At 44.8% G+C, this 27,722-nt stretch overlaps 1 protein-coding gene and 1 pseudogene across 1 annotated transcript; one reads left to right on the forward strand and one right to left on the reverse strand.

Annotated features, from left to right (window-relative positions):
* Window positions 1-5,800: 5,800 nt before the first annotated feature.
* LOC136454624 (uncharacterized) lies at window positions 5,801-7,825 on the forward strand (annotated as a pseudogene).
* Window positions 7,826-26,375: 18,550 nt separating this feature from the next.
* Window positions 26,376-27,335, reverse strand: LOC136452156 (endochitinase A-like). The gene is made up of 2 exons (XM_066452798.1): window positions 26,909-27,335; window positions 26,376-26,782 (listed from the first exon to the last, which is right to left on the reverse strand). Exons 1-2 carry the CDS (start codon window positions 27,333-27,335, stop codon window positions 26,376-26,378), a joined length of 834 nt encoding a protein of 277 aa, XP_066308895.1.
* Window positions 27,336-27,722: the final 387 nt, after the last annotated feature.

Raw genomic sequence — 27,722 nt, forward strand, 5'->3', positions numbered from 1 at the left:
TTGGTATTGGGCCTTTCCACCAAGTTCCACACTTGATTTCTCTCGAAGTTGTTGAGCTCTTCTTGCATAGCCATGACCCAATCCGAATCTCCAAGTGCTTGTTCTACCTTGAGAGGTTCCAAAGAGGAAACAAACGAGTAATATTGACAAAAATTTGCTAAATATGAATGGGTTGTTACCCCCTTTCGAATGCTCCCAAGGATGTTGTCAACAGGGTGATCCCGTTGTATAGTTTGACGTAGCCTTGGATGCTCAACACCTCCTTGTTCTTCCTCTAGACTTTTAGCTTCTTCTTGTTCAAAGATAGGCTCCAAGTTAAGCCTTTGAAGTGGTGGAGTAGGATTTGAAGGAGCTGCTGCTGAGGTGGTTGGGGTGGCACTGCCGCCCTGTTGATTTTTAGTAGGTGAGTGCTGCCCTTGTCGGTAAAGTGCATCAGCGGAAATTTGTGCAGCAACAGCCTAGGGATCCTCATCATCAGTGGCTCGATCTTCTTGTGGCCTAATGTTGCCTATAGCCATTTACTTGATTGCCTCACATGGTGGATCCTCCTTTTCTACAACACTTGAATCAACTTGCTACACTTGAGAGCCATTAGATTCATCAAATGTCACATCTACCGTGACTTCAACTCTACCCATGGTTTTGTTGAAGACACGATAGGCATGCTCATTTGATCCATAACCAAGAAGAATGCCTTCGTCAACTTTAGGTGCGAATTTAGAGGTTTTGGGTCTTTTGTTAAGTATAAAACACTTGCACCCAAACACTCTAAAGTATGACACCTTTGGTTTGTTACCGGTTAGAAGCTCATATGAAGTCTTCTTGAGTTTCTTGTGTAAGTAGAGGTGGTTGATGGCATGGCAAGCGGTGTTGACGGAGTCACTCCACAAGAGGTCCGACGTCTTGTACTCATCTAGCATTGTCCTTGCCATATCAAGAAGTGTACGGTTCTTCATCTCTACTACACCATTTTGTTGAGGGGTGTAAGGGGTTGAAAACTCATGCTTGATGCCCTCATCATCAAGAAACTCTTCAACTAGAGTGTTCTTGAATTCAGTCCCATTGTCACTTCTTATCTTCTTGATAGGAAGACCGAACTCCCTTTGTGCTCTTCTCACAAATATCTTGACTTTCTCTTGCACCTGGGACTTATCATAAAGGCTCGACCCCTCTAGCGCTAACCACGCGGTTTGGGGGAGACAAAGTGACGAATTGCTAGCCTATTTTATTCTTATCGATTGCTTTGAATTATCTTTTGTAATTGCAGAGGTGGGTAATTTACATGCAAAATTAGGGGGTTCACACGGTTTACATACACGGTTTACGCAGTTCACACCGTTGGGGCCTCTAATTAAGAAATAGTAAGATAAGATTCTTACATTCTAAATTATTGTCGCATTTTCATGCACAGTTTATGCGATTCACACAATTTTGGAGGATGACGATTGACTTCCCCAAGACGTTCGACATCCCCGTGCCATGGAACCTTCAAGAATGGAGCAAATATAAAATCCCAAGAGGGTTTTTTGGAACTCACCTTGCTCTGCTTCGATCCTCGGCCCCTCCCCAGTGCTCCACTCTACCGTGATGTCGCTCCCTGACCTGAGGATCCATCTTTTGCCATTGCCGCACGTGTCCTCGTTCCATGGAGAAGCTCCCGACGGAGATGGTTGTTGAGATTGCTAGCCACGTTGCTGTGGCAGCAGCGGATCCCATGGAAGATCTTGGCAGCCTGTGGGCAACTTGTTCACAGGTGCGTAGGGTGTGCGGCGACGCCATAGTGGGATGGAGCATACCACTGTGGTGAATGTAGCTGCGTGGGATGCAACGTGGGATCTAGAAGCGGTTCTATGACCACGAGTACCGCACCAAACTTATCGCTAGGCTTGTTAGCATCGGCAACCCAGAGGCCTGATTCTATGCTGGGATGCGTGCCATCTTTGTGGAAGACCACAGCACACTCATGCTACGGCTCGACTTACTTGAGCGCTCCGCCACGGTAGGCCATGATGTTGCTGCATTTGTTCTCTCCCTTGTACTCCACAGGTCCAATAGCGGTGCCGGCAACGACAACATTGCTCGATGGTTGTTGAGGAAGGTCGAAGGTGATGAAGCGGGCCCAGCAGCAAATGTGATGTGGAAGAACTACAAATGTACATGGCGCCTCCAACAGGCCATGTGGGTGTTACAAGTCTTGGCTGGGCGGCCAACACCGGATGAGTCTAGTCCTCTACCTCCTCTAGCCATGTCAGTGCGTCACCAGGACGAACATCAGTGTGGAGGCAGAGGTTGCAGCGACCACGCATGATGGGAAGGTTGGGAACAGTGGGCTATGTTCTATAATGAGGAGTGTAGGATCCGCAATGAGTGTGATAGGTTCTTCACAAGTATGTGGTAGATTCTGGGTAGATCAATATTGATATGTATATATCTGGATGACGGGGATTTGTATGATAAACTCTTCATTCACCTCAATACAATGATACGCAAGTACAATTCCTTTCTAAACTCATTACAGTTACCTTCCTTCTCGTATGATGCGGTTTAGATTCCCTTGGACATGTTTCTAATTTCTTAATACAAGTTATTCATGTCATTTCCACTAATAAACACGAGCGGGGAAGGCAACAATCAAGGTCCGTGACATCCACAGCCACCCACACGAGTCACGGGCGACGGAGCAGGGAAGACAACGCGGACCATTTGATTCCCTGCACTTTGCAATCTAACACTAACGCTGAATCACCATATGAAATGGCGACGGGAGCTGCAATAATGATAATTTGCAAACACAACAAACCAATTTGCAAATAAACCAAGGCAAATATTTCCACCCCAGCACCATCTCAGTGAAGTGCTTTATCTCACGCCTATGTAGCCAAGGCAAATACTACAACATTTAAAAAAATGGAGTAACAAGCATTGGCATTCAGTTATTAATTGTTTTAAGGCAAAAACTATATATAAATGACACAGTAACAATCATCACAACAACTTCATTGATAACTTCTGTTACATTCCATAGTTGTACAATAACAAAGACCTATCGAAGACTAGTGGGTGTACAATAACAAAGACCTGCAAGTACAGGTACATCCCATAGTCGAGTCTGGTGACAAGCAGTGCACGCTAAGGATGAGGTAGCACCTCACAAAACTTCCACTAGCATCTACACCTCTCGCGGTCGAGAGAGAGAGAGAGAGAGAGAGAGAGAGAGAGAGAGAGAGAGAGAGAGAGAGAGAGAGAGCAAGAGGAGCATCACAGTGAGGTGCTTTACCTTCCCTGCTGCATCTCTCATGATCGAGAGAGAGCAAGAAGAGGAGCATCTCAGTGAAGTGCTTTACCTTCCCTGCTGCACCTCTCACGGTCAGGACATAGAGAGGCAAGAAGAGGAGGCATGGAAGAGAAGCACCGCCGTTGTCACTGCGGCTCTAGAGGAAGGAGAGGATTGCTAGGGCACCAGACTGATGAATCAGGGACAGTACAAGAAATACGTAGGGTAGAAAGGTGGCAAATGTACATACAAACATATCACCTTCCTAGTGGCCTTGCACATTTCGGATACCAAACCAAGGATACCAAAGTGAATTCAGTACCCCTTGGCTTGCCCAAATAAGCGAACCCACTTAATCGTAAAACTTCCACTAGCACCTAGATCGAGCAACCCCCGCTATGCCTAGATGCCGGTAGTATCCAATCTTGGAGGCCTTCTCCCAACGACGTTGCTGCCACAGGAGGAGTTGGAGAAGGAGCACCATGGCGATGAAGAATATATAGATGGTTGGCTTAAGATAGCTTTGTATGTATCTATCTGTATCTAAGGAGGAAGGAGTGTGTGGATTGCCATGAAGTGCATCCAGCCCTGGCTTAAATAGGCCAACCTTGAAGATGGAGAAGCTGAGAGGAGGCATAGAGTAATGGTGATGCAACTATGTTGTGGGTAATTGGGAAATGGAGAAATAACTCACACTAAATTTACTACTGCCGGTACACCAAACGGTCGTGTAGGGCTGGCGGCCATAACGCCTATCCCAGTTGGCTCGGCTTTTCATACGATGGAGAAATTACCACTGTCGGATCTATTGTTCACCCATCGATGGTGGAAGTTTGAACTTCCAGTTTCCTCCTTAGGAGTCGATGGTGGAAGTTTGAACGGTCAGTTTCCTCCTTAAGAGGCCTAGCTATCGTTCCAACTGGCGGTGAAAGTATAACACCGTCGCTTCTATCACTACGACAGTGAAAGTGGCGATAGTGATAAATCAATCTGTAGTAGTGGTGCTATGTTTGGAACGACAAGGCTTATAAGCTGGCCCTCACCCTCCTAGACTTCTAAGGTGGTACTAAGCCCACAACAACAGCTCCACATGTGCCACTTGGGCCACATGGGCCAACTTCACAACTACTACAGGCTACTAATGGGTTGGGGTGTTACAACCGTGCCCAATGTAGAGGAGGTGTTGGGGGACTTGACTGCGCAGCTTACCAGGGCCACGGCGGTGGGGTTGGTCGGGAACAGCAGTGCATGGCCGATGGCCATGAGCCTAGTGGCCACGACCATGGCTATGGCATCCATGCGCAAAGATAGAGGACGGGCTGGGGCGTGGCTTTGGAGGCGCGGGCACGGGCAATCGGGCAAGGCACCATGGGTGCGTGGAGAATGTTCGGGTGTGGCGTCACGTGCATGGTGGTGACCAGGGCGACAATGCTTGGCCGCCGCCTGCGCTTTGCTCATTGCACGCCAACGTGACGCCACACATGACCATATGCTCTCACGTCAGATGCTACGGTAGCGGAGTCCTATATGGTTTGCTTTGAATGACGGTTAGGACGTAGATAAAGTTCATGGACCCATACAAGAAAAAAAGTTCATTAACTTAGATGAGTAGTGAGGAAAAGTTTAAGGACACACGGTGAACTCAATATTCTATATCACGTCTATATCTAATATATGGTCTTTTTTACTTTTGAAAATATGATCTCTGTGCCTTCCATGTCATATATGTAATTTGGACTCATGATCTACGCTGATATGAGATGGTATGGAATCCGATTCCATGATGTATATATTGATTTCTATTGCAGCGTATGGACAACGTTTGCTAGTATAATAATAATAAATTATGTAGAGGTCTTTCGTGAAGGTACAAACCTCATGAATTCGAGAAAAAATAGAAACATCTGTGAGAGGGCAGGGATTAATTAGCCTCTATGTAGGCTGACAAAAAGACAAACAAATGAACAACTTTTGGCTGTCGCCATATATCTGTTGCAATAAAGGCGCTTTCGTCTCACCGTCACTGCGTAAACATGCATACCTACAAGTAATTTGTAGTGTACTACCAAACGACTGGCAGGTTCTGGCACTGTGCTAGACAGCTGGTCCTTCGGCCGATGGCCTGGTGCATGCAGTCATGCAGCCGATGCATACTAGTGTAGTGTGAGAAACCGAAGAAAAGAACACCGAATAGTTCAAAAGCAAAGAGATTAGTTTCAGGCTTTCAGCATTTATGAGAACCTTGCCAAATATGTCTGCTCTGTCTCCATCTTATCTTAACGGCACTATATTTAATTACTTCCCCTCTTTGTATTTGCAAAAGGGATAATTTTTTCCTCCTTTTATTTGGTTTCACGCTCACATGTTCCATCGCCCTCGCTTGCTGTTTCTTGCTAAAATTGTCCTTGGGTCTGTTCATTTTGAATCCTTTCCCCATATCCCCGTTCCCCAATCCATGGTCCATCGCGACGGTAGACATTAGACACCATTTCTTGCGTGAACCATAGTTGATGTCATCTATCTTCCATGGCTCAGCCTCCTAATTTCAAGAGAAGGTCCCTACCTCTTCCTGACTGGAGATTCGGCCTGCCAGAGGATCTCCTCGAGTCTATCGGGCATCATCTCGCGTCAGGCCACGATGCGGCGTCCTTCCAATCCGCTTGCTCCCCATGGCGCGTCGCCATCCCGTTCACGACCTTCGGGCTGCTCCTGTTGCTCCTGTTCGACCCCGACTCGGACCGCGTTGGCTTCTACTGCGTCTCGGAGAAGAAGGTCTTGTCCAAGATGCTACCCGACGTGCGCAGCAAGGTGGCATGCGGCTCCTCATGTGGGTGGCTGGCGCTCATGGACGAGGCAGCGTCCGTGACACTGTTGAATCCATTCGCCGATGCCCATGCCCTCCGCGTTGAGCTCCCGCCAGCTGGCGACCACGTCGCGGCGGCGGCCTCATCGGAACACGTGTCTAGGGTCCACGGCCGGTGGGTCCTCCATCCCACCAACGGCTATGGGAACGCGGATGCCGCAAGCAGAGCCATCAAGCTAGAAGACAAGAGGGACGTGTTCTTCCGTGAGATCGTGCTCTCGGCGCCGCCTGACACCATCGTCCGCGAGTGCGTGGCCATGGCCATGCTTAGGTGCTCCACTGAGGTCGTGTTCCGCCGGGTTGGAGTCGACAACGCATGGACGCTGCTCGACACCAAACTAGAGTTCTCCGTGGGGTCCATCGTCCACTGCCAAGACAAGTTCTTAGCGATCGACTGCACTAGAGAAATCTCGGTCTGCAGCAGCAACGCCGCCGGCGCTACTCCAACCGCGGCGCTGCTGCCATCGCTGTCGCCACCTGCGAGGCTCTGCCACCGCAGCTACCTAGAATCAAATGGTGAGCTGCACATTGTGGATGCCATGGTGAGCACGTTCCACGAGACACAGAGCTTCACCTACAACAGCGCGATCTACAAGTGCAACCTCCACGACCGTACGTCGGAGTGGTCCAGGGTGAGGGACATCGGTGATCAGACATTGTTCGTGTCTAAACATTTCAATGAAAGCTTAAGTGGAACAAGTGTATCCATGTATAAGGAGAACAAAATCTACATGTCTGAGCCATTGTATGGTGATCCATACGACTTGGTCCATTGATTGGAGATTGTTGATATTGCTACCGGCGCATCCGAAGTGAAGCCCGTCCAGGAAAAGATGCAGGGTTCCGAGGCTCTAGGTTGGATTCGACCCAATCTCTGGAAGGGAGGTACGTTGATGTTCTTCAAAGATTTATTACTTCAAATACTCATATTAGGGCTAGCGCGGTTGGGATGTTTTTCGCTTCTGCACACAAGCAGTGGCTAAAAGAATTCGATATATGCCACATTTAGTTATTACTATTAGTTCGCGAACTGAGTTAATTCAAACAAAACCTTAACTGACGTACATTATATGTACGAATGCAGCCAGTTCTCTCCTTTTATATTCAATTTTGGCGCGTAATTTAATTCCCGCACTACAAACAATTGATGGCATTCTTGATCATTACCAAGTTTGTATATGGGCAACAGTAAAATTGTGACGGGCGTGATCCAAGCATAAATTCCAGACATATAGCTAGGTTCTCTCTAGCTAAATTCTTATAATCTATTAAACCTTATATATAATAGATTCTAGTTTTGAACAGCTTGTTTTTTTTCTGGTTGTACGAATGCTAAAAGGATGGGCACTATATACATATCTGATAATCCCACATCACTGTTTTTTGGTTGGCATAGTTCGTCATCTTGGCGACTAGCCATATATCTTACTAAGCCTGCATTATAGTAGTTGTCCAAGAAGAATTCATCTTATTAACTATATGTTGTAGCTCATTGTATGGGAACAAGGAGTTCAATCTGACTCCTCTTCATAATTTCAGGTGGGTTTTCAAAGCACAACAAGGAAATATCACAGACAGAAGCAACTTCTAATGTGACAGGCTCGCCTGAACCTTTGGTGGTGTTGTTCAGTCCAAGAGTACTTGAGACACAGATTCCTGTCCTTGCCCTAGCTATCAACAATCACTGAGCTCAGATGTGAGTGTCAGCATATCTTTTATTTCATGGTGTGACAGACTCTGTTGGTTTAATTTGTTTCTTGAAATGAGCCGAACTTTCCCATCTCACGGGAAAAAGAAAAAGAAGATAACTTTGAGATAAACATGAACTCGTGGGATGTCGACACAGATTCTGTTTGTGAATATGTTTGTCCCCAAAACAGCAGCAGTAGTAGTAGTCATTCGTTATATGGTGGAAAGACAACAATGGCCATTTCATGGCCTGCAGCATCAGGCTAGCTGCCGAGTACCCACTTTAGTTAACGAGCCACTCCACCACTATCCTACTACATTGCACGCATGGAATATTGCCAAAAACACACTTTGTTGCACCGACTAGAGGGGGATGTTGGACCTAAGGAACTGACTAGAGGGGTGAATAGGCAGTGACCACTAAAAATTCATAGCACTAGGCAAAACTAAATAGTAACACAAAAGACTCTAATAATATACTACTTTCACAGCTATATTATACGATGGTTTGCAACCTAGCTGACAAATAACGATTCAAGTCTAAGAATGTATACAAAACAAATAAAAACTTGAGTTGAACATGAGATCAAGAAATCACCATAATGAAGACACAATATGTTTCCTGTGGTCTTGGCGACTAGAGTTGCTCTTCACCTCCTCCAGCGGGATGAGCACTAAAACACCCTCATAATCAATCTAGAGCACCAACACAATATTCTTATTGTCCTTCTACTGAACCACGAGCTCGATCCAAACCATCTAGGAGACGGCAACTTCCAAGAGTAACAAGAGAATGAAGCTTGCTTGAAGTCTCTCTAGTGCACTCAAATGATGTAATGCACTAGAAGTCTAGCTAGAGCACTCTCAGTCTTACCAAAGATGTGATCCTTAAGCAAGTAGTATGTGAGTGAGAAATGGAAGAGGATTTGTATATGTTAAAGAAACTTTTCAAAGTACCAAGAGAGCCCTCCCACGGCCAAGCTAGGGTTGAGTATATATATACTCCCCACCAGGGGAGGAGACATGGATGTGAAATCTCCACTGAATTTTTCAAAATTCAAATAAATTTTGAAATTTAACACTGTTGGCCCCCTCTAACATTAAAAAAAATAACTTCCTGGCTCTGGCCCAGCTCCCCCCCTCCAAAATTAGTCGTTGCTGTGTTGTTGCATGCAAACTGGTGCAGTGCGGACCGTCCGCAGTGTGATTGCTGGTGATGCTTAATTAAAAAAATTATATCACCAAATATTACAAAAATCTTTTTGAGCTCCAGAAACATCTTTTGTGTCGACGGATGAGTCACAAAGAGAGGACATCCGTCACATCTCTATCCAAGAAAATGAAATTCTAGTATGACATTTTTGTAAAACTGAAGTAAGGAATGCTATCTTCCAAATGAACCATAACTTAGCTTCGGGCCCAGATGGGTTTCCTGCTGAATTTTATCAAGTATTTTGGAATGTAATAAAAGAGGACCTAATGGCACTATTTCATGACTTCGACAGAGGTTCTTTACCAGTCACAGTGTGAACTACCATTCTACTTCCTAAAGTAGTGATGGAGAACAATAGAGAAAATTATTTCTTTGGCCCTAAAAAGTTATGCTTTCTTCCTTGGCTCTTTTAGTTTTGAAGTTGCCTATTTGGCTAGAAATACAACTTCGTTTCTTTTCTGGCCCTTCCATCCATTCTATTAGCCACGAACATGGGACATCAACACACAAAGATATACGAAAGGATGACAATACCCTTACCTCTTCACTTCCTTTCCAATGCACGCAACTTCACTCGTTTTAGTCGATCGGTGGACGAGCGAGCAGGGAACCCGAGCAAGGAATGGAGTTCTCCAACGGGGCTGCCACCACCCAGGGCGCAACTACAAGCATGGCCGAGGATGGCTCCACCACCCCAGGGCACGGCTTCGAGGGTGGTCGAGAGGGGCAGCCACTGGCTAGGGCGCGGCTTTGGGCACGACCAAGGGGGCTGCCGCTGCCCAAGGAGACACCTCAAGCCAAGGCACATCCAAGGGCATCGACCCTACCCATGGAGTGGTCGAGGACAATGATTGGCTCAAAGGGTGAGTCCACCATTTGTTTTGTCATTCCCATTAGGTAGAGATTTGCAAAGTTCTCAACATGCTAGTTTTTTTAATAACACGTGTGATCAATACAAGTTTAGTGCTAAAAATTAAATTGTTGGGCAACTATAAAAAGTCTAGACAGGATGTGAAATGTTTTAACTTTGACATGGTCGTAGATTCAGACACAACAAATTATATGGATCTTGTTGAATCAGTGGTAGAGAAGTACCCTCCAAGTTATTTGGATGTAGCTCATATTCACAAATCAATGTCTAGCTTGAGCCCTGGAAGCCTATTTTCGAACCCGTCAATAGGGGTGGGTCGCTGAACGATGAAGTGGCCCCGAGCCAAGTCGCATGACCCACAGCAGGCTAGGTAAGCAGGGCACCTCACAGAGGCCCCAGAGCCAACGATCCCCATGGGATTGGCCAGGCCGCGAGGCCACTATTTCACGAACGATCACCCGATTCCATTTCAGGAAAAAAAATAGATCCCGCCTCTTTCCCATTTCTATTGTGAGCAGACACGCTGGTGTCGACCGCGGAACCATTTTCTTTTGGATGTTGTGATGTCATTGCTAGTGCAGACTAGAAAAAATGAAACATTTATTTGAAATTGCTATAACTTCTGAACGATGTATCCATTTTCAATTCCATCTGCACCGGTATGTTCTACATGACGAGGCAAACAAAACTAGACCCCACTTGCATATGTTTCGAAGAAATTTTATTCTAGTAAAAATTATATGTACTAACTTATAACATATAACTTATAACTTATGCCAAAACTTGGAAACATAAAAGTTATGAAACACAATTTATGTACAAAAGTTATTAAATACAAAGAAATGAATTACCTTATAACTTATGCCAAAAACATAGAAACATAAAAGTTATTAAACACAAAGGAACTAATTAACTTTCTTTGCCAAAACTTGAAAATACAAAAGTTATGAAACACAATTTATGTACAAAAAGTTATCAAATACAACTTGTATACATAACTTATTCTACACAACTTGTGTACATAAGTTATTCTAAACAACTTAGTACAAATTAATATCATAACATATTAGTTGATATGTTGGTAACATACATAAAAGGAAAATCAATAGACTACTATAAAAAATAGAAAGAGAATAAAGGGAAAAATAAAAAACCAGCAATGTAATATATTATTAATTAATTAATACAAGAAACGTTCATGTATGATAGTGCTAGTGTACAACATACATAAAAGGAACACCAAAGATGGGTACTGGGAAGGGAAAAGAAAAATAAAGAGATAAAGTTGGTCAAGTGGATCCAGAACACAATAATGTGAGTGGATGACTGTTGATGCAAAAAGTGGATCTGCAAACACAAAGGGCTAATACCCGAATCGATATCCAAAGCGTGCCAGTCGATTTGACCTGTTAATCGACAAGGATGAAGATACAAGCACTTTGGTCCTGACAACAGCGATACGCCCGGAAGTCACGGCCAAGAGGTACTCACGCGGAACTCGAGAATCGTCGAAGGTTGCACTGAAGCGATGCAACTCGCCGAATCAATGAGAACTCGTAAAAAGGGAAAATATGCAAATTGACGAAGTCGCCGAAAAGTAAGTAGATGCAAATAGGAGTAAAAATTGGTTTTGATATTGATTGATATCTCTTTATTACATTGCCCCTCACTCTATATTTATACCCTAATCTAAAGAGACATAACCAAACACAACTAGGACACCAAGCCCATATCTAAGGAAACACGTGACTCTTACATGAATCATACTCTAACAAATATAGAAAAGGAAATCAACTCCTATCTATTTCCCTGTCCGCCTCAATTACGATGGAAATCTCATCGTCCTCCTTTCCATCGGCATACTTCCTGTTTCATCGGCAGTAGTCTTCAAGCCTTCTTTCATCGGCATCGACAATAACATCTCCAACCTTATCGGCAACACCCGAGTCTAAATCAACCTTTCCATCGATCACCACCATTCTTCGGCAGCCATCTTTACAAGCTGATTTTCATCGGCTGTCAGCATACACAGTAACTTTCCTCTGCCGATTAGCCCACTCTGATCATTTTGATACGTGCAAAAAAACGGTGTCAACACATGCCCCCCAATTTCGGAGTATAAAACCATTAATGCTCCGAAATTTACTCCAGATAACGTTTGCCTTCGCCCAATTACCGTAACTCATCCTTCAAGCCAAAACTTGATCTGTTATCAAATCTAATCAAATCTAATCCTGATTCACGCACCTCAGTAAATATCGCACAATTGCCAACCACTCTTGCCTTGATTACGGTTAAGATACCGAAACAATAATCCATCGGCAAGATCCTAACATAATAATGCCGCCACTTTCATAATTAAAATATCTTATACCGATATCTCTTCCAATTCATGATTACTTGCCATCAAATCATCTGTACAATCCCTTGATTATCGTGCGAACAGTTACCATATCCATCTGAACCACCTCGACCTACATGCGCGCGGTATAGAGATAAGTCCAAAATACCCCTACTCCAAACGGCTTATAAATAGATTTCTCCGGAACGCTCGTCTTCTACCCTCAGACTCCAATCTTTGGCATTCTCTCTTTCCAGCGACGACTCCGACGAACAACTGCGCGACCTCAACCAACAAGAACTTTTCTCCAGCGTCAACCTCGAGTCTCCGGCTCGTGCCCCCATCTACCTCAAGATAATGGCAATCAACTTCGACGTCCCTGCGGTTCGTTCCACTTCCGTTACCTTTTACCTCGATTCCTTTGGTCTTTGCGAGTTCATACAGTTGGTAATTTTTCTTTTCTTTTGTTCTTCGGATCCTCTAAACTTAGGAACTACGCAACAAATTAGTTATTCCAACCGATCAGCCACATGTCCAATGCCTAGGACCAATGGGTAACCCAGATCCAACTGATCTGATTAATGCAGAGGTCAATAGAATCCCCTTTAGAGCCCAAAATTTCTCTCTGAATTTATAGAAAGATACATTCCGATCTTGGCCCAAAACCACCAAAGGGTGGAAAGATTGGTACTTAAGGGTCAATAGGTCGATGCAAGTATACTGGGCAGAACGGAAGCTAGACCAATGCATTAGGCTATCCATTGCCGATATGCAAAAGAACGAGTCAATGATGATTGCAGCTGCTTACTTCTGGTCAGACACAACAAACACTTTTATGTTTGGACATGGCCCAGCTACTCCCACACTTGCCGATGTCTACATGCTCACTGGCTTGGATATTTCAACTGCCGATGAAGGCTCCATCTATGGCAGAAAATCTGAATATAGGGTGAATACCCGCAACATCGGCGGTTGGACGGGATACATTCAAGAATGCTAGAAGACCGGGACAGTTAACCAGAGGGAACATGCCACATTCTTGAATATGTGGTTAGAAAAATTTATCTTCTGTGGTCGATCAGTAGGACCAACCAACGCCTTCCTCCCCACAACTGAACTCTTGGCTAATGGTGTAAGGTTCCCTCTTGGCCGATACCTTCTGAGCTCCACTTATCATCTTCTTCATCAAGTGTCTCAGAAACTTTTGCTTGGCGAACCCATCGGCAACTTAGGAGGCCCGTGGTGGTTTATCAACATGTGGCTGAATGCCCATATGCACAAACGTTTGCAATGGGACTTCTTTGCCCAACAATTCCTACGAGAAATTGCTGAAGACCATGTGCTTGGGGACGAGGAATCGGCAACACGCTCACCCCTCAATTTTGGTGAAGCCATAATTGTCCTTCCTGGAACAGAGGCCAATGAAGACCAGATCGGCAGATTCTTCCAAAGCTTCTACAATGGTCTTTCTCGTGATCATAGGGCCTGGGTACCTTATATTGATGAAGAAAACAGATTCCCCCTTCTTTTCAACTTTGCCGATGACACTCTGAATCAGGATAATGAACTCATGATGGCCATCATTACTCCCAGGGCAATTCCAGTAAACACATTCGGTAGCGGGAAAAACACCAACATCACGTATGAATTTTATAACCCATCGGCAGTATCCCGTCAATTGGCTTTTGGGCAACTGCCAATCAAACTTTGTTTTGCCGATGTGATCAAACCCAGAGAAACAATCACCTGCGGAACAGATTGGAACAAGGTAGTGCGACTCTCCCCCGATGCCGATACTACAGATGTCGATATATCCATCTGGGCGCCAGTATCTTTCATCACCGAATCATATAAGCAATGGTGGCGAGAGTGGAAGGAACAACTGTTTGCAATATCTGCTCACACATATCGGCACATGATCGACCCTGAATACGCCATCCCCGATGACGCAGTAAGTTTCTTTTAACTCCCTTCTGCTTTTTCCTTTCATATATCGGTAACTGACTTTCTCATGATAGGTTAACAACACAGCACCATCTATGAGCAAAAGTGGGAAACCCTTCGATCTTCAGCCTGTTTCCCCGATATCACCGATCGGCTACAACGCCCCTACCTTAGCTACTTTGACTCACCAGAAGACCCGTGCCAAGACCATCACCTCCAAGTCCAAATTGGCTACAGCTAGGGCCACTCCATTGGCTGCTGCTACAACCCTGATCAAGGCATTCAAGGTAACAACCCTGTTTATTTCTACTCATGCCGATCACAAACTGTATTAACATTAATCATCAGGGTGTAAGAGCCGCTGCTGGATCGTCATCGGCAATCCCTCCGATATCAAGCACCACTACTTCTGACAAACCTTCAGAGGTATTCCTTTGATTTTACATTTTATCTGTTAAATATCATACCTTACACTTGTTTTGCAGCAACAAATGGGTACATCGGCAAGCGTACCAGATGTCCAAGCTCCACAACCAACAAGTGCCGATGCCCCCCAGCCAACCGTTGCTGAAGCTCAAGCAAAGCGCAAAGCCTTAACAGATGCCGAGGCACAGCCAAAACGACAGAAGTCCATGCCGATCCCCACATCTGCCCTAATGTCTGCAATTCAGCCAGAATCAGTCGATGCAACTGAGCAAGCAGTTAATCCTCCTGTACAGGACACACCATCGGTCATCATACCCCAGGAGTCAACCACCGATGAGGCCACAGAGGATATCCCATTGGCAAGCTCAGCCGATCCTCCATACGGCATACTCCAGGCTGCTTCCTCCAGCCAAGTACAGGAAATTGCCTTGAAACAGGTAAGCCGATTGACCTAGTCGATTTATAATATTCATACTTATCCTTAACTAACCTCTTTTTCTTTTCCTCAGGAACAAGACTCCCCAAACAGCCTATTTTCCTTTGCCATTGACGTTTCTGACGATGATGGAGAGGAAACAAGTTCTTCCCTTGCACTGGGAACAATATCGGCAGAAATTAAGTCCAAGTTGGAAGCTCTCCTGAACTTGTTACAGCAGGATACCGCCCAACTGGTAGATGATTCGGACCCCGCAAAGGCAATTTTCAAAACAATCCATGGCCAGGTCCCTGCCGATGTTGAAGAAGTACTCTTCCCAGCAGCCCATTTAGAAAGCCGCCAACTGCAATATCAACGGGCTGCTCAACGCATTGCCGATAGAGCAGCTCAGGCTCAACTCAAAGAAGAGATGCTTCAACTGAAACAAATTGCCGATGAGAAGCACAAGGGCATCGGCAACTTGCAGACTTCGGGCGCTGAACTCAAGCAGAAAATCTTAGATTTATCGGCAAAGAAGATGGCTCTGATGGCTGAATTGAAAGAAGTCGAGGCAGCCTTAACTCACGCTCAACAAGAAGAAAGCCAACTACCCAATGCCATCAAGGCCCTTCAGCAAGAAAGAGACATCTAGGCTCATAAAGCCTTAGCCATGAAGAAAAAACTCAAGCCTGTGGAGGGTGCTGCCGATGAAGACATCAAAGAAATGAAGGAAGCCGACCAGATTCGCCTGCGTGCGATATTGGCTATCCAATCCCTGTTAAACTTGTAAATCTTGTCTATTGCATCGGCATTTTATGAGACATTGACATTCTTGTATAATTCTAGCCGATAGGACTGTTATCGGCACTTATACTTTTATGCATCCATCCAGATACTAGGGTAATATTTCTTTAAATATTTTCCATTTAATGCTCTGGAAAACACAACCCCTTCGAGGGTTTCTAGAATATATGCATTACCAGGAACAGACTGATTTATCCGATATGGACCTTCCCAATTAGGAGACCACTTTCCAAACTTTGAACTTTTAGTCTCAATCGGTAAAATCAATTTCCAGACCAGATCTCCATCGGTAAACTCCTTTATCTTCACCTTCTTGTCATACCATCTAGCTACTCTTTTCTTATTTTCTTCGATGCTAACTAAAGCCCTTAACCGATGACCCACCACATCTTCCAACTCATCCTTCATAAGAGTATCATAATCATCAGCTGTCAGCTGATTTTGAGAACGTATTCGCCTAGAGCTAGTTTTAATTTCCCAAGGCAATACTGTGTCGTGTCCATATACTAACTGATAAGGCGTCACTTTGGTTGCACCATGATATGACATCCGATATGACCACAAGGCTTCATTTAATACTGTATGCCACCTCTTAGGATTTTCTTCAATTTTACGCTTAATGAGTTTGATGATCCCTTTGTTAGAAGCCTCAGCCTGACCACTAGCTTGAGCATAATACGAAGAAGAATTTAAAACTTTAATTCCCATACCTACAGCAAACTCATCAAATTCCCCTGATGTAAACATAGTGCCCTGATCGATAGTGATAGTCTGAGGAATACCAAATCGGTAAACAATATGCTCTTTCACAAAATCGATCATATTAGCCGATGTCACCTTTTTTAAAGGAATTGCCTCAACCCATTTTGTGAAATAATCGGTAGCAACTAGAATAAATTTATGTCCTTTGCTCGATGGCGGATAAATCTAACCAATGAGATCGATAGCCCATCCCCGGAACGGCCAAGGTTTGATTATAGGGTTCATAGCCGATGCAGGCGCTCTTTGAATATTACCAAACTTTTGACACCCCTGACATCCTTTAAAATATTTAAAACAATCTTCAAGAATAGTCGGCCAATAGTATCCATTCCTTCTGATCATCCACTTCATCTTGAAAGCCGATTGATGCGCCCCACACACTCCTTCATGAATTTCACCCATCAAGCTTTTCGATTCATCACTGCTAACACATCTAAGTAAAACTCCATCTATAGTTCGATAATATAATTCATCATCGAGGAGCACATACTTGGTAGCTTAGAACCTTATACGTCTTTCAACCTTTTTATATGGATCCTTTAAATAATCGACAATCTCCTTCCTCCAGTCATCGGTATCAACTGCCGATGTTAGCACTTCCTGAATAGGCTGATACCCTAAAGCATGCTGAGCTAGTCGATTAGCCTCCTCATTATGCAGTCAAGAAATATGTTCAAGACGAAAATCTCTAAATCCTTTCAACAATTGCAAACACCTTTCATAATACGAAATCAAAACTTCACTTCGGCATTCATAAATCCCAGCCAATTGATTTATAACTAGCATAGAATCACCAAAGATTTCAACAGCATCGGCACGTATCTCCTTCAGCAATTCTAACCCTTTTATCAAGACTTGGTATTCAGCCTGATTGTTTGTCGATGTAGCAACAATCGGTAATGAAAACTCATACTTCCTTCCTTGAGGCGAAATCAACACAATGCCGATACCTGCTCCTTCACCACATGTGGACCCATCGAAGAAAAGTGTCCAAGGAGCAACCTCCAGAGAGTCCACTGTATTACAATGTTGAGTAACAAAATCAGTCATAACTTGCCCCTTAACTGCCTTAGTTGATTCGTAACGTAGTTCAAATTCTGATAATGCTAAAATCCACTTGCCGATTCTACCACTTAATATCGGCATCGACAGCATATGCTTGACTACGTCGTCTTTGCATATGACCGTACATTCGGCAGATTACAAATAATGTCTTAATTTGACACAAGAAAAGTATAAACACAGACATAATTTTTCGATGGCCGAATACCTTGTCTCAGCATCCACTAATCTTCTGCTCAAATAATAAATAACACGTTCTTTCCCTTCAAATTCTTGAATAAGAGCTGAACCGATAACAGTATCATCAGTTGACAAATACAACCTGAAAGGTTTCCCGTGTTGAGGTGGAACTAGCACTAGAGGATTTGTTAAATATTTCTTAATTTCATCTAGGGCTAACTGCTGCTCAGCTCCCCATACAAATTCCTGATCAGCTTTCAATTTAAGTAATGGACTGAAAGCCTTGATCTTACCCGACAGATTAGATATGAATCTTCTGATGAAATTAATCTTACCAATCAAATATTGCAATTCAGTTTTATTGGCAGGAGCAACCACCTTGTTAATTGCATCAATAGACTTCCTACTGATTTCGATGCCCCGCCGATGCACCATAAAACCCAAGAACTGACCTGCCGATACACCAAACGCACATTTATTAGGATTCATCTTCAATCCATGCTTCCTTGTGCACTCCAGTATCTTTTGTAGATCGGCTAGATGTTTTGTGATATCTCTAGACTTAATCACTACATCATCAATGTAGATCTCCACTAATGTGCCGATGTATTCATGAAAAATAAAGTTCATAGCTCTTTGATAAGTAGCACCGACATTTTTCAAACCAAACGTCATGACTATCCACTCAAACAGCCCTACATGACCTGGACATCTAAAAGCAGTCTTGGGAATATCTTCTTCAGCCATGAATATTTGATTGTAACCTGCATTACCATCCATGAAGCTGATAATTTGATGTCCGGCTGTAGCATCAATCAACAAATCAGCAATCGGCATTGGATAGCCATCCATCGGTGTGGCTTTGTTAAGATTCCTGAAATCAATACAAACACGAAGTTTTCCATTTTTCTTATAAACAGGAACCACATTAGAGATCCACTCTGCATATCGACACTGTCGAATAAACTTTGCCTCAATTAATTTAGTTATTTCGGCCTTAATGTCGGGAAGTATATTAGGGTTGCATCGGCGCGCTGGCTGCTGATGTGGCCGAAATCCAGATTTGATAGGTAACCGATGTTCAACTACCGATCAGTCTAATCCAGGCATCTCAGTATAATCCCAAGCAAAACAATCTTTATACTCTTTTAACAAATCAATTATTTGCTGCTTACACTTGGAATCTAACTTAGCACTAATAAAAGTAGGTCTTGGCCTATCGCCATTACCAATATCTACTTCTACTAAATCATCTGCCGATGTAAACCCTTGACCTAACTTTCCATCATTGGCAAACCTATCCATTAAAACTCTTCTTCAGAACCGACTGCTTGGATCGGTGGAATTTCATAATCAACAACTCTAAGGAACTCTTTTTCCCAAACTTCTCCTGATATGCATTTAGTTCGCTCATAAGTATCTGATTCTGCCGATACGATAATATAAGAAGAATCACCAGGGACAAACTCAATCTTATCCCCAATCCACTGTACGAGGCATTGATGCATTGTAGAAGGAACACAACAATTAGCATGAATCCAATCCCTCCCTAGAAGCAGATTATATGCACCCTTGCCATTAATAACAAAGAACGTCGTCGGCAAGGTTTTGCTGCCGATAGTCAATTCAACGCATACTGCCCCTTTAGCCGGTGACACATTGCCTTCAAAATCCTTCAGCATCATATCGGTTTTGGTTAAGTCTTGATCTCCCTTACCAAGTTTCCGATACATCACATAAGGCATAATATTAATCGCAGCCCCTCCATCGATAAGTATCTTAGATACAGGCTGCCCATCAACTCTGCCTTTCACAAACAAAGCCTTAAGATGTTGTCTCTCGTCATCGGTAGGTTTCTCAAAAACAGCCATCATTGGATCTAGTGTCAACTGAGCTACTTGATCAGAGAGAACAACTTCTTCCTCATTATCAGATAGTGCCAAAAATTCCATCGGCAACATGAATACCATATTAACATCTGCCGATGGACCCTTATTTTTGTGTTTTACCTGCCACTGCTGATGACCAGATCTCTCATTGGAGGAATTTTCCTCTTGGTATAAATCCTCCTGATGCTCACGTTGCATCCTCCTTTTCTGTGTCTTTGTCAGACCCTCCGGGCACCATCGAGGAAACTTGGTTTTCCACATCGGCTGATAACGGGTCTCAGTTGATTCCACACGGCGTATATTAGGGTCCCTGTAGAATATTTCTTCATCGGGAACTCTTGTGTTTGCCATCTCCTCAAGCTCCTCTTGATTCCTTGGAAAATATCCAGCGCGTTTACCAAGCCTCTCATATACACTAAGTCTGCCCCCCAGCCGATCATGCACTGATGCTCTGCCTCTGATCGGCTCATTGATAAATAAACCTTGACTGCCAGGTTGAAACCTCCTTTCTGACCGATTGACCCCATAATAACCATTGCACTCAGGGCAATTTTCAACAGTTGGCAATTTAATACCTTCTTCCCAGCAATGGATGAAAAATGGGCACCTCCAATGATCTTTATGCCGATGCCATTCTTCCCGACGTCTCTCTTCTTGCTGTTGTTGATATCGGTCATTTCGCTGACGCCAACTCTCCTACTGCCTTCGATGAGTAATCACAATGCCAGGTCAAGGAGGATTTTTGGAACTACTGCTTTCTCCCAGCAAACCCTTACTTTTTGCATCATCGGTAGTTATCTGATGTTGGGGATCCACTGATGCGTTTTTCTTAGCAGCCTCTGACGTCAATACCTTGGTCTTCCCTTTGGCCTCCAACATATTTGCTGGAAAAGGGTGTTGATCAATTTTCATCGGCTTCTGGGTCTTGGAAGTACCAAACTTAATTCTCCCAGATTCAATAGCCGATTGTAACTGTTGCCTGAACACCTTGCACTCATTTGTACTGTGTGAAGTTGCATTGTGCCATTTGCAGTACAAGATCTTCTTCAACTCTTCTGCCGATGGGATCACATGATTAGGTAACAGCTTAATTTGGCCCTCTTGAAGCAGAAGATCAAATATCTTGTCGGCCTTGGTGATATCAAAGGTAAACTTTTCTGGCTCTTTCTAACCAAAGGGACAAGATATTGGCCTTTTATTCTTAACCCACTCAGCTAAGCCGATAACTGGTTCTTCATCAGAATCAGAATCTCCTACTTCTTCAACAAATGATACTTTTTTACTCCAATTCTTTTTAGGTTCAAAGACCCTAGTATCTTGATCAGAGATCCTTTGCACAAGATGACTGAGGCTTTCAAACTCCTGAGAAGCATATCTGTCTTTAAGATGTGGCAATAATCCTTGGAAAGCCAGATCGGCAAGCTACCGATCATCCAGCACCAGACTGTAGCACTTATTTTTTACATCTCGTAGCCTTTGCACAAAGCTTTCTACCGATTCATCATTACGCTGTCTCAATTTTACTAAATCGGTAAGCTTCTTTTCATGGATTCCAGCAAAGAAATACTTATGAAATTGTTTTTCTAGATCAACCCAAGTAATAATAGAATTTGGTGGTAATGAAATGAACCATGTAAATGCCGATCCAGACAAAGATGATGAAAATAATCGAACTCTTAATTCATCTCTGCTAGCTGCCTCTCCACATTGAATAATGAAACGATTGACGTGTTCCATTGTTGATGTATCATCTTGCCTAGAGAATTTAGTGAAATCTGGTACCTTGTACCGATTTGGGAGAGGAATTAAATCATATGCAGGAGGGTATGGAGTCCGATAAGAATAAGTATTGACCTTGGGCTTTATCCCAAACTGATCCTTCATAATTTCTGCTATCTTATCGGCCCAAAAAGCATCAGCCTCCTGCTGACGAACTAGCTAAATTTCTACAGGAGGTGCCTGCTGATATCCCTCCACATATCTTTGTGGCCCACGATCTCCAGCAATCAGCATATTTGCCGTTACTTGTGGTCCATTAACTTGCTGGAAAGGATTCATCGGCTGAGCTACCGATGCTTGATTCTGGAAACCAGCTTGCATATGACCTTGTTGAATCCCTGCAACCTGCTGATTTTGCTGAACTATATGTTGAACAGGCAACTGTCCTGACCAACCATTATTAGAACTCATCGGTACAAAACTTACCGATGACTGGTAATTTGCTGACATTGTTGGATAATTATAACCAGCTTGAGGTATAAACTGAACCCTAGTTTGACTCATAGCAGGGGCTTTCTGCTGCACCGGCAGTAAGCTTGCCGATGGACTTGAATTGGGTGTTTGAACCAAAGGCATCTGGAAACCTCCTGGAGTTGGTTGTACAGTAGTTGCTGTGGCATATTGAGGCACTTGAGCCATCGGCGAAACAGCCGATGATATAGGAGCTTTTCCTACTGCATCAAACACTTGAGGTAACCCAGGATTGAAAGCAGATGACTCCGGAGGCATACCATATCCCCACCAATTAGCAGGAATCTGGCTATTCTGAGACACAGGGCCTGACATAGCTGATGCCGATAGATCTGTATTAAGCTGAACTCGTCCTCCTGGTAGTACCGGATCTGATCGTATCGGTGTAGATTGAATATTAGGCAAGCCTACCGATACTGGAGGGGAAGTAACTTCTATACCCACAACGGTCGAGGGAGCCGATGGAGTATTGACAGATGCCAGCTCTGGTTGGTGATAGGCAGGCCCAACGTAATGCGGTGCCGCTTGTCCTTCTTTGAGAGTTCGAACCACAGCATTATGAACAGTATTGGACAACACATTGGAATGATTAATCAAAGCATGATTTACTACAGAATTAACCATCTCTTGAAGTTTACCAGGATTGGAGTCAAAGGTAACCTACCGAGGCAACGGCAAATCTTGCTTCTAGATGACTTGTCCACTCTTGTTCAGGCTAAACGATTTCAGACAAAGCTGCCTGTATTCTTCTACAGCCTTTTCCATAGCCTGCCTCTGCTCTTCCTTAAGATCTTCTTCTGATACCGCGATAATGTTCTCTGAATTGATCTTGGAATTAAACATACTGATCGGATTGATTTGTCCCACCGGGCGTGCCAAAAGATGTGTTGATCCAAAAAGTGGATCTGCAAACACAAAGGGCTAATACCCGAATCGATATCCAAAGCGTGCCAGTCGATTTGACCTGTTAATCGACAAGGATGAAGATACGAGCACTTTGGTCCTGACAACAGCGATACGCCCGGAAGTCACGGCCAAGAGGTACTCACGCGGAACTCGAGAATCGTCGAAGGTCGCACTGAAGCGATGCAACTCGCCGAATCAATGAGAACTCGTAAAAAGGGAAAATATGCAAATTGACGAAGTCGCCGAAAAGTAAGTAGATGCAAATAGGAGTAAAAATTGGTTTTGATATTGATTGATATCTCTTTATTACATTGCCCCTCACTCTATATTTATACCCTGATCTAAAGAGACATAACCAAACACAACTAGGACACCAAGCCCATATCTAAGGAAACACGTGACTCTTATATGAATCATACTCTAACAAACATAGAAAAGGAAATCAACTCCTATCTATTTCCCTATCCGCCTCAATTACGATGGAAATCTCATCGTCCTCCTTTCCATCGGCATACTTCCTGTTTCATCGGCAGTAGTCTTCAAGCCTTCTTTCATCGGCATCGACAATAACATCTCCAACCTTATCGGCAACGCCCGAGTCTAAATCAACCTTTCCATCGATCACCACCATTCATCGGCAGCCATCTTTACAAGCTGATTTTCATCGGCTGTCAGCGTACACAGTAACTTTCCTCTGCCGATTAGCCCACTCTGATCATTTTGATACGTGCAAAAAAAACGGTGTCAACAATGACATATCGATCACTCAATTCGGAACGGGCGAGCACCCGTGAAAATGAAATTTGGGCCAGGCCCTCAGGCTTTTCCGGTTTGAAGCTCACCAAGGGCGTTACCCCACCAAGAGTCATGAAGGCGTCCATCACATCCTCAGATGGACATGCAACATGAGACAAAAAGACTCAACGTCCTCGACCGGGCCGCTGGCTGTAATCGAGAAAAGCCCCTCATTGTCATCATGGATGTGTCCTAGGAGGCCATGAAGGGCTCGGGGGCTCCTGACAAGAATCAAACATATGGGCATGTTAAATCCTTGGATTGAGGGCATGATAGTCTGGTTACCTCCCCCCTTGACTGAGGGATTCTTCTAATTAGGTAGGGCTTGGGGCCTACACCCATCGGGTTCGCTCGCATGCACCCTTTAGAAAATAGTGGATAACCCAGTGGCCCCCCCATGAAGGCATGGCGATAGTAGATAGCACCTGGTGGTCAGCGCTAGGCTACAATAGAGGAGTCAGAGGGCAGTTGTGAATTTGTTAACCCCCAGCTACAAGACAAAGGAGGACTGGCAGCGCCCTAAGGAAGAAGACTGCAACATAGCTAGGGTAAAAAATCCTAGGAGAAACCATTCAATTTGTACTCCTATCACCTCCCCGGTATATAAGGGAAGGCATGGGCTCATGTAGAAGGTATCGAACCTCGGGACAATTGACCAAGCCCGACCAAACCCTAGAGGCCTAGATTAGCATAGCGCTTCCCCCTACATCTCACTCTCTGTTCCTCCACTGTAAGAACTATCGATTGAACATTCCTAACATAAAGAACACTACTGTTGGACGTAGGGCTTAGACGCCTGAACTAGGAAAATCACTTGTGTTTTGGGTTCTTAAGCCACCGGAGGTACACACATCAACCCATGTCGAACAACCCGATCATTGTCGCGGTTATGGACCCACGACACCTAGCATAGAATAGTTCCTCCTAAGTCCTAATATCCTAACTTGTAGAATATAGTTTGGTGAAAACAAGTTTTTGTTGCAACAACTCTGGGCACCATACCACTTATTGTTTTCTTCAAAAGAGTTTTAGTAGGTAATAAATTGTTAGAGTGGCATCACCTACTAGCAAGACTTGAGAACATTGATTTACATGTAGGGAGAGAGACCTTTTTTTACTTGCTTAAAAATAATGGTTGCTTCACAGTAGATTCCATGTATAGATATCTGTCAACAACGGAATAAGGGTTACCCAAAAAGTAAGGAGGCTAAAAATACCACTTAGAATTTAAAAAAAAATGTGGTTCCTAAAAAGGTGTTATTCTAACCAAAGATAATTTAGTCAGAAGGAATTCGAACGGGAGCAAAATGTGTGCTTTCCGCTCCAAGAATGAAACAATTCAACATCTCTTCTTTGATTGTTTGTATGCTGAATTTCTCTGGAGAGCGGTTCACTTTGTACTAGATTGACATCCCAAAAGATGTCCATGATCTTTTTTACAGGTGCTATAAACAAGGGGGGGGGGGGTTTCAAACAAATCTTTGTTGCTAATAGGATGTGCAACCTTGTGCTGGACAATATGGCATACAAGTAATGAAGTTGCTTTTAACAAGTGTCGACCCAAAATTTTTTTGCAGATTATATTCAGAGAAACGCACTTGCTACACCAATGGGTGCAATTACAGTTGAGTGAAGCCAATAAGCAGTGGCAATGAACTTTTTTGCGTCCTTTGGATGGTCTTAAAATGTTAGAACAACTGCAACAATAGCCTTCAAAACAGGACCCCCTACTTTTCATTTAAGGTCTTACCCCACTTTTGAGGACCTTATCTTCTGGTCTGCACTCCATAGCAAGAGCCCTCAAAACAGGGTCCTCAAATTCATTTCTAATAAAGAATGACATATATGACCCACTTGTCTCTCTTTCCTATCTTCTTCTCTCCATTGATGAACATGACCATGCACGTAGGGGTCGGGGTCGCGTCTCGGCGAGGTCGTGTCTTGCCGTGTGTATCGTTGTCGGGGAGCCGGCTTCAAGCCGAGCAGACTCACGGGGGAGGGGCACGAGGAGAGGGAGGTTGCCAGAGAGGGAGGTCCGTCGCAGACTTAGAGGGGCATTAGAGGAGGGAGGTCACCGTAGACTCAAAGGGGAGGGGCGGGAGGTCGCCAGAGCCAAAACCGAGTGGACTCGTGGCCGAGAAAATCGCCAAGAGCGGCCTTGTCCGGGTGCGGCCGTGCCGGAAGATGAGCGGGCAGGTAGGGGCAGGCTACTAGGCGTTGGCCAAATGCTGGAGGGACTGAGGAGGATATGGGCGGGGACAGGTGGCCGAAGGTGAAGAGGAATCGTGCGGAGGTGGGCGGGCGGGCAGGCGTGGGTGAAAAAGCTTGCGCACGAGTTAAAAGTGTCAAAACAGAGAAAAGTAGAGGCTCTCTCTTACTTTTGAGGGCCGGAGTACGGGGCATGTTAGAGTGAGTTTTTTTTTTTTTTTTGCCCCTTGGACCTCAAAAGTAGGATGAGGGCTTAAGTAATGGCCCTATTGAAGTTGCTCTTAGAATTGAGTTTTGAGCAGGACATTTGTGTGGTTACACAATACTATAATAAGTGGTCGAATCTGATTCGGGGAGACAAGAGATAAAACCAGTTTATTTCTATTAAATACGTAATAAAACGGTCCAAAAAGTAGGAGCTGAACAATGCAGGATGTAATCCAACATGTTCTCCTAGGTTCACAAGATAGATGAACTGAGCACCTAGCAAGTGAGGTCACTCCCCGGGTGAATGCCGAAGTGGTGGCAATACTCCAGGTAGAATCGCACCCGGTCTTTCATTTCGGCCGTGTTCTTCCCGCCGTGGCACTCATCGAAGCCGTTGATGGCCCTGATGGTGGCGCCGAAGCCCTGGGACATGAGCTGGTGCATGTTTTCCATCCAGTACCAGAGCGCCGATTTGAACGACAACACGGGGTCCTGGGCCACCCTGTCCGGGTCCTGCAGCCCGTCGAAGCCGAGGCTCCTCCCCGCTGGCCCGTAATTGTAGTTCCACGACAGCTGCAGCGGGCCGCGCCCGTAGTACCCCTGCATCGGGTAGCACGGCCACTGCTTCTCACTCTCCCAGTCGCAGTATTTCGCCACGTCGATCTCGTTGATGTAGCATAAATCTGTTGTCATGGACGCACATACATGCAAACACAAACACTCTCATGCATCAAGAGACCAGTAGGTGCATACGAAAAGAGCGCAGCCAGCAAACAAGGGTTTAGATGCCTCAAGAATCCGCTACTTACGCCAGGTCTCGTGCGTGACATGCGCGAAGAAGGCGGCAATCTCGCGCTTGCCCTCGACCTCCGAGCCGCCATGCGCGAAGCCTGGGTACGCGGCGACGGCCTTGAGGAACGCGCTTCGCGTGTAGAAGCCTATGCCCTCGCACCAGCTCCCGGCATGGGACTTGATGCCGTTGAAGAAGGACTCGGTGACGACGCTCGCCACAGACGCGCCGTGGTCTCCTCCTGAGCCCCAGCACGGGCCCGACTTGCACCCCTCGCCGCAGTAGTCGCAGGTCTTGCCGCAGTAACCGAACTTGCTGCAGCAAAAGCCTGGCTGGCAGCGGCAGTCCTGCGCGGCCGTGGGCCTGCCGGCGCAGATCAGGAATGCGAGCCCGAGAGCCAAAACCGCCGTCGGGATCATGGCAGGCGGCGTTGGTGAGTTCGCCATATGGGCAGACCCTTTCAGCTGCTGAGCTCTTCTATGCTGTCAGCTGTGGTTATTCCTCGACAGTGCAATGGCATGCTGATGGCCTTTATATAGATAGCTAGCGACCGATGCAATCAATGCGTGCGTCTTCTTGATGTATGGCATGATGCGACTTACCTCCAAACAATCATATTTTATTGTACTTGTAGTGTAGCTTGAACTTCGAGCACGTCAGTCAACACATGCCTCCTCGCGGAAAGAACTAAACACGTACCTGCAAGTAGCCGCGAGACATATACTGCATTTGGATCGCGCCGCCGTGTAGGGCTAGATTAAATTGGTGCCAAATTCGCATCGTCCTTTTCCATTATTGCCTACATGCCTACATGTTATTCGTTCTTACAATCC

Source organism: Miscanthus floridulus, chromosome 5, assembly GCF_019320115.1.
Source record: "Miscanthus floridulus cultivar M001 chromosome 5, ASM1932011v1, whole genome shotgun sequence".
Taxonomy (NCBI): domain Eukaryota; kingdom Viridiplantae; phylum Streptophyta; class Magnoliopsida; order Poales; family Poaceae; genus Miscanthus; species Miscanthus floridulus.